The sequence below is a fragment of the Bison bison genome, unplaced genomic scaffold (genome assembly GCF_000754665.1).
Source record: "Bison bison bison isolate TAMUID 2011002044 unplaced genomic scaffold, Bison_UMD1.0 scf7180017864209, whole genome shotgun sequence".
In the NCBI taxonomy this organism is placed as follows: Eukaryota; Metazoa; Chordata; class Mammalia; order Artiodactyla; family Bovidae; genus Bison; species Bison bison.
Window position 1 is genome coordinate 3,975,797 of NW_011494781.1, and position 19,509 is coordinate 3,995,305.

The 19,509-nt window shown below is 40.8% G+C and overlaps 1 protein-coding gene across 1 annotated transcript in view; it reads left to right on the forward strand.

The window, feature by feature from the left end:
• RNF20 (ring finger protein 20, E3 ubiquitin protein ligase) overlaps window positions 1-19,509 on the forward strand; it is a 25,793-nt gene that overhangs the window by 1,550 nt on the left and 4,734 nt on the right. Inside the window, exons 3-15 of the mRNA XM_010844829.1 lie at window positions 5,463-5,630; window positions 5,750-5,897; window positions 6,050-6,232; window positions 10,504-10,622; window positions 12,700-12,846; window positions 13,026-13,103; window positions 13,533-13,652; window positions 14,774-14,953; window positions 15,816-15,951; window positions 16,504-16,625; window positions 16,750-17,120; window positions 18,530-18,647; window positions 19,229-19,378. Coding sequence (XP_010843131.1) covers window positions 5,463-5,630; window positions 5,750-5,897; window positions 6,050-6,232; window positions 10,504-10,622; window positions 12,700-12,846; window positions 13,026-13,103; window positions 13,533-13,652; window positions 14,774-14,953; window positions 15,816-15,951; window positions 16,504-16,625; window positions 16,750-17,120; window positions 18,530-18,647; window positions 19,229-19,378 — 2,040 coding nt within the window. The remainder of the gene's footprint in view (window positions 1-5,462; window positions 5,631-5,749; window positions 5,898-6,049; window positions 6,233-10,503; window positions 10,623-12,699; window positions 12,847-13,025; window positions 13,104-13,532; window positions 13,653-14,773; window positions 14,954-15,815; window positions 15,952-16,503; window positions 16,626-16,749; window positions 17,121-18,529; window positions 18,648-19,228; window positions 19,379-19,509) is intronic.

The window sequence follows — 19,509 nt, forward strand, 5'->3', positions numbered from 1 at the left end:
ACCTAGAAGTAATAATTATGGAAGCCTTTTGGAGTAAGGGAAATTGATTTGAAAAGAAGAGGGAGATAAAACAGCCAAAAGTAGATGAAATGATGTGTTGCTCATTTCTGAAAAAGAAATATAATGACATTTGATCTTTGTTTTTAAGGGTATATTCATATTCTTTGAAGAGTCTGGTGCCAGATTCAGCATTGATTGTAGTTATTTAGCAGTGGAAAGCTATACACTGATTTTTCATTCATTGGAAACTAAGGGACCATGTACTAAGAGGCAGTGTAGCAAAATCAATCATTGAGAGAGTGCCTTCTTATTTCCTTGTCTGTAAAATGTAATCATAGTATCTATCTCGTTGGGGTTTTGAGAGGAGGAAATGAAAGGGTTCTTGTTAAGGAACATTACTTTTTAACATGGTAAATACTCAGTATGTTATCTATTAATAGTTTTTATTGGGCTAGATATTGTGTCTATAATGGTGAGTAAAATAGACATCATCCTTATTGTTATGGAGTTGTCAATTTTTTTAGACAATTACACACCAAAAACTTATAGTAATGTTATATGTCCATTAGACACCATAAACTCACTGTGATAGGTAAGGAGTCTGTATTTTGGAACTTAACCATAGGGATATGGTATAAAAATGCTTTACATTTGTATAACCTACAAAACCGTATCTATTTTTTGAAATTGAGGATCAGAGAGTCATAGGAACACTCAGAGTAAATTGTTGATGAAGTGTAATTTCTGGGTTTCCTGTCTGGGATTCATCAGCCTCCTGTTGCCAGCAGGTGATTTTGTCTTGGCACTGTCTCACGTCACGCATCCTAGGGAAATTTTTTCATTCAATAAATATTTGTTGAGCATCTGTTATTTGCCAGACACTGTGCTTTACACTAAGGACAGCTCCTGGACTTCAGTTTATAGGTTGGCACTGAGAAAAGAATAGACTGTTATGATAGAGTGGGAAATGTGCTTTTCCCGGAGATAACTACATATGCTAAGGGATGCACAAAACACTCATCCCAGTTTGGACTTTATCCAGAAGGCAGTAAGGAGCCACTGGAAAGTTTTAAGCAGGGAAGTAACATGCTCTGACTTAGGTTTTGAGAAAAGACCATAAGGGAGCTAAGTTTATAAGCAGAAGTTCAGTTAACAAAATTGTTCCCTCGTTCCTTGTCCCTCTTCTCCCTCCTATTCTTCCTCTCTAAGGGTGGGGAGCTGGGACACACATCCACTGATTCCTGCCCCAGCTGGTTGACAGTTGCCCTTGAAGGCAATAACTTCTCTTCTGCACTTCAAGGTTTCTGTTGTAAACCAGCTGAGATTGTGGAACAAAAAACTTTGAGATTGCATGGTATGCTTCAAGTAAGGAACACTGGTGGTGTGACTGGAGCTGTCCACCAGAGCTGTGCTGAAGTCTGGCATGGAATGAAAAAGTGTCTGCTATATGTAGAAGACTGTTGCAATAATCTTGATGAAGGATCATGGTGGCTCAGGCCATTGTGAAGGTAGTGTCAACAAGATTTGTTCATGGATTGTATGAAGGGTATGAAACAAAGGAGGCAAGATGAGCCCAGGATTTTAAAAGTATGGAGTTTTCACAAGCTGAGCTAGGGAGGTATATGAAAGGAGCAGATTTTGGGGAGCTGTTGGGGGGAATCATAAGTTTGATACTGGACTATAAATCTGAGGTATTTATTAGACCTATGAGTGGACAGGTAGTTGGATGAGGTGATCGGCAGTCTGTGGAGAGGTCTTGGCTAAAGCTGAACATTTCTGAAGCATAGTAGATGGAATTTAAATCCATGAGATTATAGGCTCTCCTGTAAGGAACAAGCATAGATAAAGAGGTCTGAGAACAGGGCCCTGGAGCAGCAACACTTCGTGTCAAGGAGATGAGACGAGGCTGACCGAAGAGGGGCCACTGAGGTAGGAGGAGAACAAGAGAGGGTGGGATCTCAGAGGCCAAAGGAGGAAAGAGTTTCAAGAAGGTTTTGATCAGGGGCTCCTGATGGGTTGAGAAAGGGGAGGACTGAGACTTTAGATTTAGTAATAGAAATTGCACTGGAGACTCAACAAGGACTGCATTGGTGGAGTGGTGGCAATGGCAGCCTGATTACAGTGAGCTTAAGAGAATGTGTGAGGAGAAGAATTAGGGGAAAGAGGTAGAGATGTTGCTTTGGAGGAGTGTTGATGTAAAGTAGAACCAAGAAAATGGGGCCTCAGCCCAGGGGAAATTGGGGGTTGAGGGAAGTTTTTGTTTTTTGTGTTTTTAAAGTAGGAGATATTATGGCATTTTTATTTATTGGCGAAATGATTTGATAGGATAAATTTGATCCTGGAGGAGAGCATGGCTGCCCATTCTAGTATTCCTGCCTGGAGAATCCCCATGGACAGAGGAGCCTGGTGGGCTACAGTCCATGGGGTCACAAAGAGTTGAACACAACTGAGCGACTAAGCATAAACTTAATGATGTAGGAGAAAGAGAAAGCAGTTACTGGTTCTATTCTCTCTCTTGAACAGAAGAGAGAATGTAATATAATGCACAAGGTGGGGATGGGGCCTTAACTAGGAGAGGAACACAAGGGATGTGGGTTCAAATATAAGTAGGTCAGTAGTTGGGCTTGTGGGTAATAGATGTGGACATGGTTTTCTGATTGCTTCTATTTTTTTTCAGTGAAATCAGAAGCAAGACTCATCTGAGAGTGAGGATGGGGGAGAAAGTTTTGGAGGTGTGAAGAGACAGGAGAAGGTACGAAGTAGTCATCTTGAAGAGAGTATGGACTAGAGAGATGGGGTAGAGTCGCTGGACAGCACCGAGAAAGAGTTTAAACTGAGGCCAGTCAGCATGGTGCTTTATTTATTTATTTATTTATTTTGTTAGTCACATTCAGCTTCATGGATATAGGTGGAGAATAGGACGTTACCAAGGTTGGGGTTTTTAGTAGGCACAGATAGAGTCAGGGAGGAGAAGGTTATAAAACAGTGTGACCAGTCATGGAATTTAAGTTTGATTAAGAAGGAAGCAGGAGAAGGCAATGGCACCCCACTCCAGTACTCTTGCCTGGAAACTCCCATGGACGGAGGAGCCTGGTAGGCTGCAGTCCATGGGGTTGCGAAGAGTTGGACATGACTGAGCGACTTCACTTTCACTTTTCACTTTCATGCATCGGAGAAGAAAATAGCAACCTGCTCCAGTGTTCTTGCCTGGAGAATCCCAGGGACGGTGGAGCCTGGTGGGCTGCCGTCTCTGGGGTTGCACAGAGTTGGACACGACTGAAGCAACTTAGCAGTAGCAGCAAGAAGGAAGCAAGGAAGTAAGAGGAGTGAAGGACGTAGGTTTAGGATGAAGATATAGGACCATTGGAGTGTAGATCCTGGAGTTGCTGAAGAATGAATGGAGTCAGAAACCTAGAGAGAATGAGCTGCAAAATTGTGGAGAATGAGGTGTTGGAAATTGAGTTTACAGAGAACATCCAAGTATAGCTAAGTCTAAGACTAAGACTAACTGGGAGTTTGGTGGCTGAGGGAGCAAAAGGACAAGATCATTGGAGGAGAGGAGGTCAGGGTACAGGATCTGAGATGCAAGAAAGATCATCTATATGGGAATTGAAATCAGTAAGAAGTACAACATGAGTAGTAGTGGAGAGAGTGATTACATGCCAGGTGCTAAATCTTCAGGAAATGTGGAGAAGTGACGTGGGCATTTGTAGATGAGTGCAGCAAGGCAGGGTGGTGGGTGGTCCAGACTGGCGGCATAATCTGCAAAGCTAGGAGGTTTTAGGGAGCAAATAGACAGTGGCTTAGAAGTGGCAGTGGAGAATAAGGAGGACACCTGCCTGTCTCCAGGCCCAGGGCTTCAAAGGGTGTGGGAGAGAAACAGCCACCACTGGAGAAGCCTGTAGGAAAACAGTGTTCTCATCCAGGTTTCAGGTGGAGTAAGAAGGGGAAGGTGATACTCAGAAAAGTTAGAGATGTCATTTATTAATAGTATTCATAAGCTGGTACAGTTGGGAAACTGTTGACTATTTTGGTGTATCAAGAATGTTTTATCAAATAGAAGAGAGAAAATTAAAGGGAAACAAGAAATTGGTGCTCTAATAAATGATTCTTACTTTAAAATAGTCATTAATTTCTAGGTAAGGTAAAAGTGTAATCCTTTCAACACGCTGTTTGTTTGCCTGAGGTTCTTCCTCCCTACTCGCTACCCTCCCACCCCCACCAGCTTCTGCTCAGAAAGAGGTTAAAGGTACTGAGAGGGGTGCACTGTTATTGATGGAGTAACATTTTTGCAGAAACAAAAGAGAACGTGATCCTGAGCACAAGTTGAGGTTTTAGAGTATGGGCATAGGTTGGCAAACTGTGTGAATGGATCTAGGAGAAGGGGAATTGAAGAACTTTCCATCTGATGGCTTCTATTTTCTCTTTAAAATAGGAAGCAAAGTCACCTGCTTAGTGTGATTTGAGAGCAGATAGGGTTTCGTAGTTTGACTCTGCTTCGATGTAGAATAGGAGCTAGTTCACCTGTTAAAGAAAGAAACATTTTTGGACAAATGATGAAATCTGTTCAGGTTAGAACTCACTTTATAAAGGTGCCAGTCTCCCTAGTTTAATGACCTTATCTAGAAGTCTCATCATGCTGGGTGTAGGAATGGAGGAGTCCAATATGTGGATTGATTCAGAGTAGGGTTTGTGTGCAGAAATAGAATAAAAAGATTAAAGGTTGAGAACTTGAGGAGCCCAGTAAGTTGGAGTGTGAAGGAATATACAATAGGGTATAGTCAAGGTATGGAAGATAGTGGAGACAGGAGAAAGGAGAAAACTCAATATTTTGGAGATCCAGATGAAGACTAATATATTAGGATAAGGTCATGAGATATCCGGAAAGATATCAGGGAATGGAAGATTCAGGGAATGGGAAGTTGGAATTTAAGATTTCAGATGTGGCACAGTTCCAGATATGACAGAAATCTAGGCTATGGCTTTTGAAATGTCTGGCACAGTGATGGAGGTAATTACTGAAGTTAAGGAATTCAAAATGCCAACAGTACAGATGCTAGAGGATTAGATGACTCATGCGCTTGTGTACATGTCCAAATGTATATTGAAGTCACTAGATGTATTGACAGGGACTGGGATACAGAAGAACTTGGTTGACAAAGTCTTGAACGAATGAAGAGCAGTCCTTAGGAGACAGATGAGTGATTGGGGTAGAGGGTGATCTGGCTGGATGGTGGAGCCTCCCAGGAGCAGTGTTTTGTATGTGTACATGTGACTAGAACAGTGAGCTGAGGTCGAGATTGTAGTGTGTTTGTGTATGTCATTTTTTCCTCCAGTCATAACAGACATACATTTATTTCTTCTGCTGTTACTTCTTATCCACTTATTAGCCCTTGTTGAGTTTAACAGCTGGTATGTTTAATTTCTTTATGGAGATTAATAAGATTGGTTTCCTGGGGCAGGAGGAGTTAGACATTCGAACACTGCAAACCAAAAATCGCAAACTGGCAGAAATGCTGGATCAACGGCAAGCCATCGAAGATGAACTCCGTGAGCACATTGAAAAACTGGAACGAAGACAGGCCACTGATGATGCCTCACTGTTGATTGTCAACCGCTACTGGAGTCAGGTAGTAGCTTGTTAATTTACTCAGGTTTTGGTTTGAGCACTGTAGTTCTCCGTAGCCGTCTCTCTATTTCCAAAGTTGCTTCCTTTTGTATCTTCATAACTGTACCTCCTCTGCTCTAGTTTGATGAAAACATCCGTATCATCCTTAAGCGTTATGATCTGGAGCAAGGTTTGGGAGACCTACTCACAGAGAGAAAAGCCCTTGTTGTGCCCGAGCCAGAACCAGACTCTGATAGCAATCAAGAACGGAAAGATGACCGAGAGAGAGGTGGGTGTTCGTGACAAGTTTATCGCTGCATGCTTTCTGGGTGTTTGAAGTAGGGCTTCGCTTTGAGGCCCTCCATCTGAGGGGAAAAAGTAGATTTTGATATTTGCAGTTTTATAATTTTAGGGGCTTCTTTTTTCCCCCTGTGTCCTCAGGGGAAGGGCAAGAGCCAGCTTTCTCTTTCCTTGCTACTTTGGCCAGCAGTTCCAGTGAAGAGATGGAATCTCAGCTGCAGGAGCGCGTGGAGTCCTCCCGCCGAGCGGTGTCCCAGATTGTGACCGTCTATGATAAACTGCAAGAAAAGGTGGAGCTCTTATCACGGAAGCTGAACAGTGGAGGTGAGGCAAAACCCGGGAGACGGGGAGCAGAGGGGGAGGAATAGGAACTCACCTTTGTGTGTGAGTTTGTAGTTTTCAAACTTACACATTATTATTATTTTCAAACTTATATCTTTATTTTTTTTAAGATTTTTTATTTTTATTATTTTTTTTGAATCTGAAAAATATTTTAATAATTTTAAAGGATAAGTTGGGTTTATGAAAGGAATCTGAGAATATTATATACCCACAGGACATTTTGTCTTGCACAAATAACAAAGTATTAAATGTAATGCTTTTAATATCACTTTTTATGCCAACCTTTTCTTGAAACAGTAGAATTATAAAAAAAAATTAGAAGGGCAAAGTTAATGTCCACTTGTAACCAGCTGTGCTTTCTTTTTTTTTTAATTTAAATTTATTTATTTTAATTGGAGGCTAATTACTTTACAATATTGTATTAGTTTTGCCATACATCAACATGAATCCACCACAGGTGTACATGTGTTCCCCATCCTGAACCCCCCTCCCACCTCCCTCCCCGTACCATCCCTCTGGGTCATCCCAGTGCACCAGCCCCAAGCATCCTGTATCCAGCATCCAACCTGGACGGGTGATTCATTTCTTATATGATACTATACATGTTTCAATGCCATTCTCCCAAATCATCCCACCCTCTCCCTTTCCCACAGAGTCCAAAAGACTGTTCTATACATCTGTGTCTCTTTTGCTGTCTCGCATACAGGGTTATTGTTATCATCTTTCTAAATTCCATATATATCTGTTAGTATACCGGAGAAGGCAGTGGCAACCCACTCCAGTACCCTTGCCTGGAAAATCCCGTGGACGGAGGAGCCTTGTGGGCTGCAGTCCATGGGGCCGCTAGGAGTCGGACGTGACTGAGTGATTTCACTTTCACTTTTCACTTTCATGCATTGGAGAAGGAAATGGCAACCCACTCCAGTGTTCTTGCCTGGAGAATCCCAGGGACGGGGGAGCCTGGTGGGCTGCCGTCTCTGGGGTCGCACAGAGTCGGACACGACTGAAGCGACTTAGCAGCAGCAGCAGCAGTATACTGTATTGGTGTTTTTCTTTCCGGCTTACTTTAGTCCGTATAATAGGCTCCAGTTTCATCCACCTCATTAGAACTGATTCAAATGTATTCTTTTTGATGGCTGAGTAATACTCCATTGTGTATAGTAATACTCCATTGTGTATATGTACCACAGCTTTCTTATCCATTCGTCTGCTGATGGACATCTAGATTGCTTCCATGTCCTGGCTATTATAAACAGTGCTGCGATGAACATTGGGGTACACGTGTCTCTTTCAGTTCTGGTTTCCTCGGTGTGTATGCCCAGCAGTGGGATTGCTGGATCATAAGGCAGTTCTATTTCCAGTTTTTTAAGGAATCTCCACACTGTTCTCCATAGTGGCTGTACTAGTTTGCATTCCCACCAACAGTGTAAGAGGGTTCCCTTTTCTCCACACCCTCTCCAGCATTTATTGCTTGTAGACTTTTGGATAGCAGCCATTCTGACTGGCGTGAAATGTTACCTCATTGTGGTTTTGATTTGCATTTCTCTGATAATGAGTGATGTTGAGCATGTTTTCATGTGTTTGTTAGCCCTCTGTATGTCTTCTTTGGAGAAATGTCTATTTAGTTCTTTGGCCCACTTTTTGATTGGGTCGTTTATTTTTTCTGGAATTTAGCTGCAGGAGTTGCTATATCTTTATTTTTAATTAAACGTCTTAAAGTCAGTTTTAATCTGTTCTTGTTTTTTGTTTTTCTGTTATCTCTTGTTATTTTCAAACAAAGTTGGCTCAGGTTTTAGAATTGTTAGATGTCAATGTTTAAAAAGGTAAAACAAGATACATGAATGGAAAAGTGTCTATTTGAAATAAAACTTCTATTTTATATTACTATTCAGAGTTAATGCAGAAACTTACATTTGTATAATGTAGTTAAGTACTTGTGTAGCTAGGTTGCATCTCATTAAATGTCCTGACTTCATGCTTTAAATAATAATCATGGCCTAGTTGTAATATTTTAATTTCTCTGATTGTCATTAAGATGTTTAACCTTTCATTTCTGAGAGAGATACTTCAAATATAATGGCGGTTGAATCACTGGCTGGGAAAAACAAGAATTTTCTTACTCTGTAATTTTGTTTTTAAAGATACTTAGGCCAAGTTAATCAATAGAATTAGAAGGAGAGGCATATTAAGGACTTGGTAAAATTTTGTGGTCAAAAGTTTGTTTTGTTTTTCTAATAGTGTGTGTGTTTCTGTATTTTATTATTTATAATGGATACTTGTTTTAAGATATACAAATCAGAAGTCACAAAAGTCCTCCCATCTTACTTTTCCAGAGATAGCTGTTGTAAATAGTATTATTTGTGTCCTCCCAGACTTTTGTGCTCATATATCTACTTTGTGTGTTCCCAGCTATGTCTCTTGGTGCACTGTCTTGCCTTACTCTTTGTTTCTCCATTTTCTTGCCCTGTTTCTGGTGTCTAGTTGGAGCTTATATAATGGTGAATGAATGGCTATAAATCTTCCCTGTCATCTAATGCAAGCTGAGTTGTATGTTACTTCTTTCTCCCTTAGCTCTACTTGAATAGTTAGGACGTATTATTAAACAATATGCACATGGATATACCATAATGCATAATACATATGGTATATCCATGTGCATATTAGATCAGACAGAATGCCATATGCAGAGGCTGTCTCATTGATAAACTTGATTTTATAAATGAATATCAAGAAAGGAATTACTGTGTTTAAAAGGAGCTAAAAAGAGTGGTGCATTAAATGGTACTTTAAAATTATGCCTTTTGGTGGCATGCATTTTAAGGTAGAGGTCAAGTTAAAAAGTAAAAACATTCAGTACAAGTTACAAACTGCTAAGTTGCTATTATTTATAACATGAAAGATGGTTGCCATCGATTAGCTGAATGTTCTAATAGACAAAGATGTGTGAAGTGTGAATTGTATCATCAACTCTAACTTTTGGCGGTTCATTTTTCCCTCATGTTTATTTGGCCCTTGATTCAATAGAGTTGCATTTATTAGCTTGTTTATTAAGTCACTAAATATTTATTGAGCTCTTATTATATTCTGGGCCCTGTTCTCTATATCTTAGGGTATTAAGAGGACTAAAATTCAGCCCCAACTTCTTACCTTAGGTTTTGAATCAGAATCACTCTTGAGAGTTTTTGGCCCTAGTCCTAGGTAAGTATCTAATTTTAAAGGTTCTCCAGGTGATGTAGGTCTTGGTTGAAAACCGTGAAAACCACCACATGACTGACCTGTGTTACATTTCTAAGAGTGATGCCAGTTTTACTTCCTGATAACTGTCTCTAGGGTCAGTATATGACCTGAGAGTATCAGGTCAGTATCACCTGAGAGGATTCCAGCTATAGTATTTATGACTCTAATTTTAAGCATACTAATTTGGTATGTTAAGTTCTATAGGTGTACTTCCTTCTTTGTAAATAACACTATACATTTCAATTCTTGAGCCTCCAGAGTACATCTAGCATAGTATTCCAGAATATGATAAGTAATCCTATGCTTTTTATTCTTCATGATTTTATAGATGCCCATTTGAACAGTGAAATTGCTGTTCTCTGCTGTGCCCTTCCCTTCTCTGCCAATAGAGAGAGGCTTCATGTCACTATTAGTGAATACTAGGAATTTGTGATTGGAGAAGGCGATGGCACCCAACTCCAGTATTCTTGCCTGGAAAATCCCATGGGCGGAAGAGCCTGGTGGGCTGCCGTCTGTGGGGTCGCACAGAGTCGGACACGACTGAAGCGACTTAACAGCAGCAGCAGCAGCAGCAGGAATTTGTGATAGCCTTAGAAAACAGAATTTTACCACTATTAAGTCTGAGACTGATTAGAGATACTCTGTCTTGTCTGCAAGTCTAAAATGCAGTTTTTTGGGGTGACCATTCCTTATCTGAATAAAGTTATAGGACACCCTCCATTTTTTTTCACAAGGCATTTTGGTTTCATAGAAAAGGATGGGCGTTAGGTGAGCTTGCCTCTGTCTAACTCTGCAGAAGCACAAGGTTGACTGGTTTTCTTAAGCAAGGGCTTTAATAAGGACTGAGCCCTCTAAGCAAGCCTGGGTACTTAATCTGTCATGGGAAGATCTTAAAAGCCAGCTGTTAAGTTTCCAGGAAAGTGAAGTGAGCTGGCACATGAATGCTTTGGCGGGATAGACAGTTGTAAAATGTGACACCATAGCTGCTAAACTAAAATACAGTTCTTCTCCCTCAGACAGTCTGATGGTGGAGGAAGCAGTGCAGGAGCTGAATTCCTTCCTTGCACAAGAGAACACGAGGCTGCAAGAACTGACAGACCTCCTTCAGGAGAAGCATTGCACCATGTCTCAGGAGGTACTTGACCAGAAAGGAGGTGGCGGTTTCCAGTGGGCTGTGCCAGGTGTTGACTCAGAGTACTAAGTGCTCTACAGGTCATCTTACTCTGGAAAGCCTGCTTTGATATTTTGAAGGGCAGGTTAAAGCAACCAACTCTGAGAAATCAAAGCCTGAGGAAAGGTTTAAGGGAAGGAAGGAATCAAATGTTTCTCTTTGACTTTGTTTAAATAGACATTATAGGATTTTAGTTTTTAGGAAGAATTGCCATCATGAAGTTTTGCAAAACAACACACTAAACTAGTTTTGAAACTAGTCCAAAAGACCATGTACAGTGTTACTGAGGAATGGGTTGGTAGAAATTTAAACAGTAGGAAATACTGCATTTATGACGATCTACGAACTTGAGAAATGTGGGTTTTTAGTCCAAACTTGGACACACATAGGGCCATAAGCAAACTGTGTCAAGATTTGGGTATTTATATAAAATGACTAAGACACAGTGGTGATAAGCCTTGTGCTGAAATTTGACCTACCTTAGTTGGGCCACCCAACTCTTATGCTTATAAGTTAATAGTTACCATGTATTTAGTGCCTGGCACTTAAGTACTTTATGAGTATTATCTCCCATGGTCAAATAACTCTCATCTCATTGCTAAGGAAACACTTTCAGAGAAATTGGTGACTGGTCTGAGAGCATATAGCCAGAAAGTGATTGGACTGTGACTCAGATGTCAGTCTGTTTAACTTAAAAGCCCATGTTCTTCATTATACCCTGTTTCTGAAACTCCAGTGCCAAGGTACACCCTGGGCTGGTTGCATGGGAATCATCTGGGAAGTTTAATAATATTTCTCATCAACCTTCAAAGGGGTTATAGTATAGTGGTCCTTATAAAGAAATTGGATTGTAGTAAAAAAAAATAGTATAACTTTCATGTTTTAAGGTATAAACTAGGTGCTGCCAAGATGAGAAGGTCTTCCTTTACCAGCCCTTTCCCAAATCTTAGCAGTACTAAGCTGGAGAGGCACAGTGCTTTGCTCAGTTTACCAGCCCTTTCCCAAATCTTAGCAGTACTAAGCTGGAGAGGCACAGTGCTTTGCTCAGCTGACCTGATGTCCATGATGGCTCTCGTGGCTGGCTGTTGATACAGCCTGTCAGCTAAGAACTCTCCTCAGTTGTCCACTGGAGTGTGGCCTCCCCATCATGGCTGTTTCAGGGTAGTTGGACTTCTTATGTGGCAATTGGCTTCTCCTGAGAGGAAGAGAATTAGTGCTTGAAGAATACCAGGCAGAATCTGCATGGCCTTTCAGACATCTTGAAGTTATGTAGCATCATTTCCACTGTGTCACCAAAGTTGACCCAGATTCAACAAGTGGGGACATTGACCTCACCTGCTGTTGGGAGGACCGTCAAAGAATTTTGGGGCCATATTTTAAAACTAACACAAGGATATGTATAGATTGATGTGAAAGGTGTGAGTTTGATGATGAGAGTATTAAACAGCACTAGCTATGTATGGTTCCTAAATAAGCAGAGAACAACATAGATTTTTGTATCTTTATAGCATCTAATTCTAGATTGCCTTGGGGTCAGCTTGAAAAAGAGAATGGAAGTTTTCCTTTCATTCTCTTTGGATTATCATTTGTGAGAATGTGGGGAGGGAAGGTTGACGGTAAAGATAACTGTCTTTTCTAAATAAATCTTTGAATCTTTATCTCTTAAAATATTTGTCTGGTAAAATGAAGGATGTTCTCTTTTACCTCTTAAAAAACACATATTTTCTGATGGGTTTGTGGTCTGTATAGGGAAATGGTGCATCTCAGAGGTAGAAAAATTAAATCTTAGGTAGTCTTTTCCTTGCGAGAGTTCTTAGAGACTTCTACAGTTTTCCTGATTGTGACTAATCCAGAACTGTTGAAAGAACCTGTGATTTCAGTTTCATGCTCATATGTTGGAAAGAAAGGGAATTATCTTTTACTTATATCTTTTCTATGCAGTAAACGGCTAATTCTGTGGGATTTGGGATTTAAGGCATTCCTTTTCTAACTTGGTCTTATTTTCGGTATATTTTTCTGAACACCTGTCTTTGGGATGTAGTTTTCCAAGTTGCAGAGTAAAGTGGAGACAGCTGAGTCACGAGTGTCTGTCCTGGAGTCCATGATCGATGACCTGCAGTGGGATATTGACAAAATTCGAAAGCGGGAACAGCGACTTAACCGACACTTAGCAGAAGTCTTAGAACGGGCAAGTGCTGTTTTATTCATAGTTTGAAGACTGGAATCGTTTTAAGGAGTCTACTCAGAAGGGATGGGCTTGGATAATATTAATAGTACTTGAGGACAGACAGGCTCCTTTGAAAGTACTTTGGTTATCAGACTAAAATTCTAGGGTCTCTCACTAAAGAATCTTTGTCTTCTCCGTAGGTAAATTCAAAAGGTTATAAAGTGTACGGTGCAGGGAGCAGCCTCTACGGTGGTACAATCACCATCAACGCCCGGAAGGTAAAATCAGCGACGCCCTCAGAATGTGTGTTTTTGACCTGGTGTCAGGTATTGCCTATCTCAGTGGTGAAGAATCCCCCTGCCAATGCAGGAGATGTGGGTTTGATCCCCAGGTAGGGAAGATTCCCTGGAGAAGGAAGTGCAACCCACTCCAGTATTCTTGCTTGGGAAATCTCTTGGACAGAGGAACCTAGCAAGCTATAGTCCAAAGGGTTCGAAAAAGTCAGATACTACTTAGCATCTCAACAGCAGCAGCAGCAGCAGCAGGTGTTGTTAGTTAGGTACTTAGGATTGTGTTCACAAGTTCACAAGTAACAGTGTGGGTTTTTACTAGAAGAGTGGATCAGTGGAGATGGGAGCTTAGGAATGGAAATGATTTAGAAATTCCTTTTCTTTAGTCTCATTTTGCCATTTCCTCCTTTTCTCCAGTTTGAGGAAATGAATGCGGAGCTTGAAGAGAACAAAGAGTTGGCTCAGAACCGTCACTGTGAGCTGGAGAAACTTCGGCAAGACTTCGAGGAGGTCACTTCACAAAATGAAAAACTGAAGGTAGGAGACACAGCTCTGAGGGGCAGTGAAATAAAACTCCTCGCTGATCACCTCACATTTATGAAGCGTAACATAAAGCATCATAATTTATGAGGGAAGAGAAAAATAGAAGTTTTGTTGCTGTATCTATTTGGTTTTATAGTTACTTAATATTTATACCCTGCCTTGTTCTGAAAAGGATTTAAAACGGCCTTCAAAGGTACATTGACTAAATCAATGCTCTAATGTAGGACCTTTGAGAAAAATGAGGAGTAGGGTAAACTAGGGTGATGATCCAAAATGGATTTTTAAAATGGGGCTTGTATACAAGACATACGCAAGAAGCTTGTATGTACTTGCTTCTGGCCACTCCCAGGTCACTTCTGCCAGATTGCACCACAGGATTCAGCCCTGCAGTTTCTAACTGCCAAAACAGAGACGGAACTGTGGGCAGTGATCCTGACCACAGGATCAGATGGTCAGTTGATTTTCACACCTGCCCATTAGAATTTTCTCTCATGGTTCTTGGGTGGAAGAAAATGGATTCCTAAAGTCTTCCAACCACTCTTTCAGTTGCAACCACTTGTCTTTTATAATTTAATACATTTCTAAGTAAATACATGCATAAAGATGTTTGAACTGAAAAAATAAAAAACAGAACACAAACAGCCCGAGTTGAATCTGTTGAAGTGTTAGAATAATTTAACAGTTGCTTAGAAGAAGCATAAGTATTTTTGATACAATATCAAAAGTAGTTTTCTTTGTAACTGTCTACAAAGAGAACAAATTAGAGACCAATGTCCTCACCTATCTTCTTAAATATCCTGACAAATTTCATAGTGCTCTTCTCTGTCCCTAGAGCTGACTGATTTCACAGATCTCTTCTAGTGTCCTTGGACACATAGTGTACAGCATGTATCAATTAAAACAGTCGTCAGGTGGAAGGATGCAGGCATCAGGTACTACCTCTTGGAGTATCTAAATTAATTTGGAGTAGATTCTATGTCACCAGAGGAATAGGTAGATGTATTTCACAAAGTTTGCCTCAGATGCATAGGACATCAGAGACTTTAAGATTTTTATTTCCTGGCTAGCATCCTAGATTCTGCTTCTGACTTTTCTTTTCTTTGGGCACTCCTAAGGTGGAATTACGGAGCGCAGTGGAGGAAGTGGTCAAGGAGACTCCAGAATATCGCTGCATGCAGTCACAGTTCTCCGTGCTGTACAACGAGAGTCTGCAGTTGAAAGCACACTTGGATGAGGCTCGGACCCTGCTTCATGGCACCAGGGGAACCCACCAACGTCAGGTGGAGCTCATTGAGGTAACAGCCTAGCTTTTCCTTCTGTGTATAAGCTTTCTCTCTCATAAATTTTATGATTTTACTCTTTCTTGCTCAGTTAATTTTTCATTCATTCAGCAAACATCTATAGAGTGGCTGTAGGTCTTTACTCTGGTAGATGGTTGGCTCTCCTGCCGTCAAGGATCATACAGTCATGTGGGGAGAGTAGTGTCCAGTAGAATGCAGTGTGGTGCAATGAGCATGTCCAAAACATGCAGTGATAAGGGAGACAGAGCATCTGATAGACTGTGGACCTGCCCTGATTCCGCTTGCCAAAGTGGAGTGTGAATCTTAAGGATAAATACAAGCTTACCGGTAGATAGAAAAAGGGGAAAGGTTTTAAAAAAATAGTTTAGTGTGGCTGAAGTCTTATGTGCATGGGGGAGAACAGTATATAGAAGCTGCATGGCTATGTAAATAATTTTTTTTTAAGGCAGAAACTTTGATTTATGTGTTCACTTCTGCATTTTCCTTAGCCTTTAAGTTTATGTTTCTGGTAGTTGGTCGTTTACTATATGTCTGCCAAATGAATTTAATATATCTTACTTGACTATTGATAAATTCTTTAATTCTCCAACTAAATTGTAATACTCTCAGACTTAGGAGCCATTTGCTATATTTCTTGAGTCTCCTGCCAGTTCTCAAATCAGTATTGTGCAGCTCTCTGGTACTCACTAAGTGTTGATTGAATGTATTGATTAAATTGGAATGAATCCCTCTTTTCTTGATATTTTCTTTTTTTCTTCTTAGACCCTTATAGGTCAAATTTAGGAAACATAGTCCTAGAACATGGTGACATTGCCTCATTCTGATAAGAATGTTTGGTTCCTTTTTCTGTGTGTAGCGAGATGAGGTTAGTCTTCATAAGAAGCTGAGGACGGAAGTAATCCAGCTGGAAGATACACTGGCCCAGGTCCGCAAGGAGTATGAGATGCTGAGGATAGAATTCGAGCAGACCCTTGCTGCCAATGAACAAGCAGGTACCGGTACCCTGGCTCCACCCTGCGGCTTTGCTGCACATGCCTCCTTTGAAAGACAGCATGGTCACCAGGATTTTTAGCACTAACTTGGAGCTCAGGAGTCCTAAAGAACTTGAATTCTGTCATTCATTTTGGTGTTCAGGCGGGGTGCTTGTGTTTTAACTCAAGTTGGTCAGTTTTGTTTCCATCTTCCGAGAAGGAATTTTCCTTTTGACAATTCTTCTGTTTCTTGGAAGTTCCTCATGTGTTCTGCACTGTCTTTCCTCGTGCCTTTGCCCTTGTCACCAGGGCTTCCCTGGTGGCTCAGATGGTAAAGCGTCTGTCTGCAATGCAGGAGACCCGGGTTCGATCCTGGGTTGGGAAGATCCCCTGGAGAAGGAAATGGCAGCCCACTCCAGTATTCTTGCCTGGAAAATCCCGTGGACAGTGGAGCCTGGTAGGCTACTGTCCATGGGGTTGCAAGAAGTCAGACACGGCTGAGCGACTTCACTTCATTTCACTTCACTTGCCCTTGTCACAGTTCTTCCTAACTTTGCTGATGCTGTATTTAAGGCCCCATAAACCGGGAGATGCGCCACCTCATCAGTAGCCTCCAGAATCACAACCACCAGCTGAAAGGGGAGGTCCTAAGGTATAAGCGGAAACTGAGAGAAGCCCAGTCTGACCTGAACAAGGTAATAATCAGGAGGAGCAGGATAAGTATTATTTACAGCTATGTCTGCAAAGCTGTCTTGGGGTGAGGAGAACAGTGTGGTCACTGTAACTGTGTGTGCTGCCTTCCTTCCTCTGCCCTCCCAGACTCGGCTGCGCAGTGGCAGTGCCCTCCTGCAGTCTCAGTCCAGTACTGAGGACCCTAAGGACGAGCCTGCAGAGCTAAAACAGGATTCTGAGGACTTAGCCACCCAGTCTGCTGCATCGAAGGCATCTCAGGAGGAGGTCAACGAAATTAAGTCCAAACGCGATGAGGAAGAGCGAGAACGAGAAAGGAGGGAGAAAGAGAGGGAGCGAGAAAGAGAGCGGGAGAAGGAGAAGGAGCGAGAACGAGAGAAGCAGAAACTAAAAGAGTCAGAAAAAGAGAGAGAGTCTGCTAAGGATAAAGAGAAAGGGAAACATGATGATGGAAGGAAAAAGGAAGCGGAAATTATCAAACAATTGAAGATTGAACTCAAGTAAGAGCAATGTTTTTAGAGTAACTGTTTCTGACTCTAAAGTGAAGGTTAGAACGTTATACTTGAATAAGCATGGCTTATTCAATAATTGTAATATTTTCATTGTAACCAAGTGTACAGTTAGTGTGGTCTCAGTTCTTGATCAAGTGTACAACTTCAGTGGCCTGCATGGCTATTGTATAGTCTGGTTCAGTGATCAGGTCTCAGTAAACCCTGTTGTTGCAGCCTTATTCCTCGTAAATCCAAATTAAGGAAAAGGGTGTCATGATTGAGATAACACTCTAACACTCATGAGAATTGTTGGAAATTACTGCTGTTTACTAGATTTGGGCAAATTGTTGGCATTCATTATAATTTAAATTATAATAGGTGGAATATGTATGGCTATAACTTGAACAGTATTGATCTCTTTGATGGTGAAGTATTTGTGTATATATCACATTTAAAGAGATTTCTAGGAAGTTTACTGCTGCAAGCACCGAAACAGTAAGACAGACCTTTGAGTCAAGAAACACTGCCATACCATCCCTGTGAGTCGTCCCAGTGCACCAGCCCCAAGCATCCAGTGTTGTGCATCGAACCTGGACTGGCGACTTGTTTCATATATGATATTAAACATGTTATGTTGATATATGGCAAAACCAATACAATATTGTAAAGTTAAAAAATAAAATAAAATTAAAAAAAAAAAAAAGAAACACTGCCATAACCTCACATATCGCCCCCTCTTCCTCCTGCACAACCAGGAACTTTGCTGGTAGAACTGGTTCCTTCTTGCTCTGCATTGGTCATAGTTGAGTCTTTATTGATGTTTGGATTAGAGGGACTGCTGTCCCCAAAACGTTCAAAAAGGATTGTTAAGAGGTTTGAAAATTTAGTAAGATAAAGTTTTAGTCTTTAACTGATGGTCAATCACTCAGCTGTCAAATCTAGGATTAGTGGTATATTTTAAACTGAATTTTCTTTTTTTTTTCTCTTTCCCTCTTGCTGTCCTTGAGGCCGAGTTGTTGTTTTTGTTGTTTTTCTCAAGTGTGGTATCAGAATCATCTGAGTGATTTACTTAAAGTACATTCTTGGACCCATCCCAGACCTGCAGAATCTCAGTTCCTAAGACTGGGGCCCCAGACCTTGGCCTGTTTAAGAAGTGCCACAGGTGCTCACCTTACAACTTGATGGTGGTGAATTCGGTCTGAAGGGAGAAATGATTCCTTTATACAACTTACTTTTCTATACTTTCTGAGTGTGTCCAGAAGTCTCCTAATTGTCTTTGCAAAAGTTTTGTCTTTTAGCTGTGTTGTATAAAGTGTAAAATAGAACTGTTTAAGATATTTCACTCAATTCAAAATTCCCTTGATCTGATGCCCTTTGTTTTCTCATTATACCATTCCTCTCTGCCACCCTTATCCTAGGAAAGCACAGGAGAGCCAAAAGGAGATGAAACTGTTGCTGGATATGTACCGCTCTGCCCCAAAGGAGCAGAGAGACAAGGTTCAGCTGATGGCAGCAGAGAAGAAGTCTAAGGCAGAGGTAACCTGGTCTGCCGTTAACTGTCATTCTGATTGAAATCTTCATTTGTGGGATTTTCCTTTACACTTCTGAAGGTTGTAGTTTCTTTATCTTTAAAGTTAGAGTTTAAAACTTGGCAGCATTTTCTTCCCTTTTGAAGACCATCTAAAATAGAGATTTCCAGATTTTCCATCAGAAAATTATGGGGAATAGGAGTAGCCTTTTCAAACTTTTTGCTCTCCTATATGCCATATAAATCATGGTAATACTGACTTTCTTCTTCTGATTACTTTTGGAAAGAATGCCTTATGCTTTTAAAATTTGGGAGCCTAGAGAAAAAGGGTGAAATTACTATTTTAAAAGAAAGTACACCTGCAGTTCTCCAGAATGCTGCTTGTAGAAGCATGTGATATTGGAATGGAGTGGTATTAAAGCAGGGCTGTGATGTAGTGCACTAATGTATCGTTTGTCTCCTTTCACAGTTCTGTAAAGGTTCTTTTGGTGTTTATGGGCCCTCTATCTGTGCACAGATTGAATTGATTTTTGAAATTGTGTGACAGCTTTTTTGTTTTTCTTTTTGTGTGATTCCTTTCCTCCTATAGTTGGAAGATTTAAGACAAAGACTCAAGGATCTGGAGGATAAGGAGAAAAAAGAGAATAAGAAAATGGCTGATGAAGATGCCTTAAGAAAGATCCGGGCAGTAGAGGAGCAGATAGAATACCTCCAGAAGAAGCTGGCCATGGCCAAGCAGGTGGGTGTACTTTTTTTATTTAATGAGCTTTTTAAAGTAAGTTTTGCTTTTTAAGTAAGTAATTGACAGTGAAATTTGCCCTGTCATTCCAGGGGTTTTTTTTGTTTAATTTTTTTTTTTTTCTTTTTTGG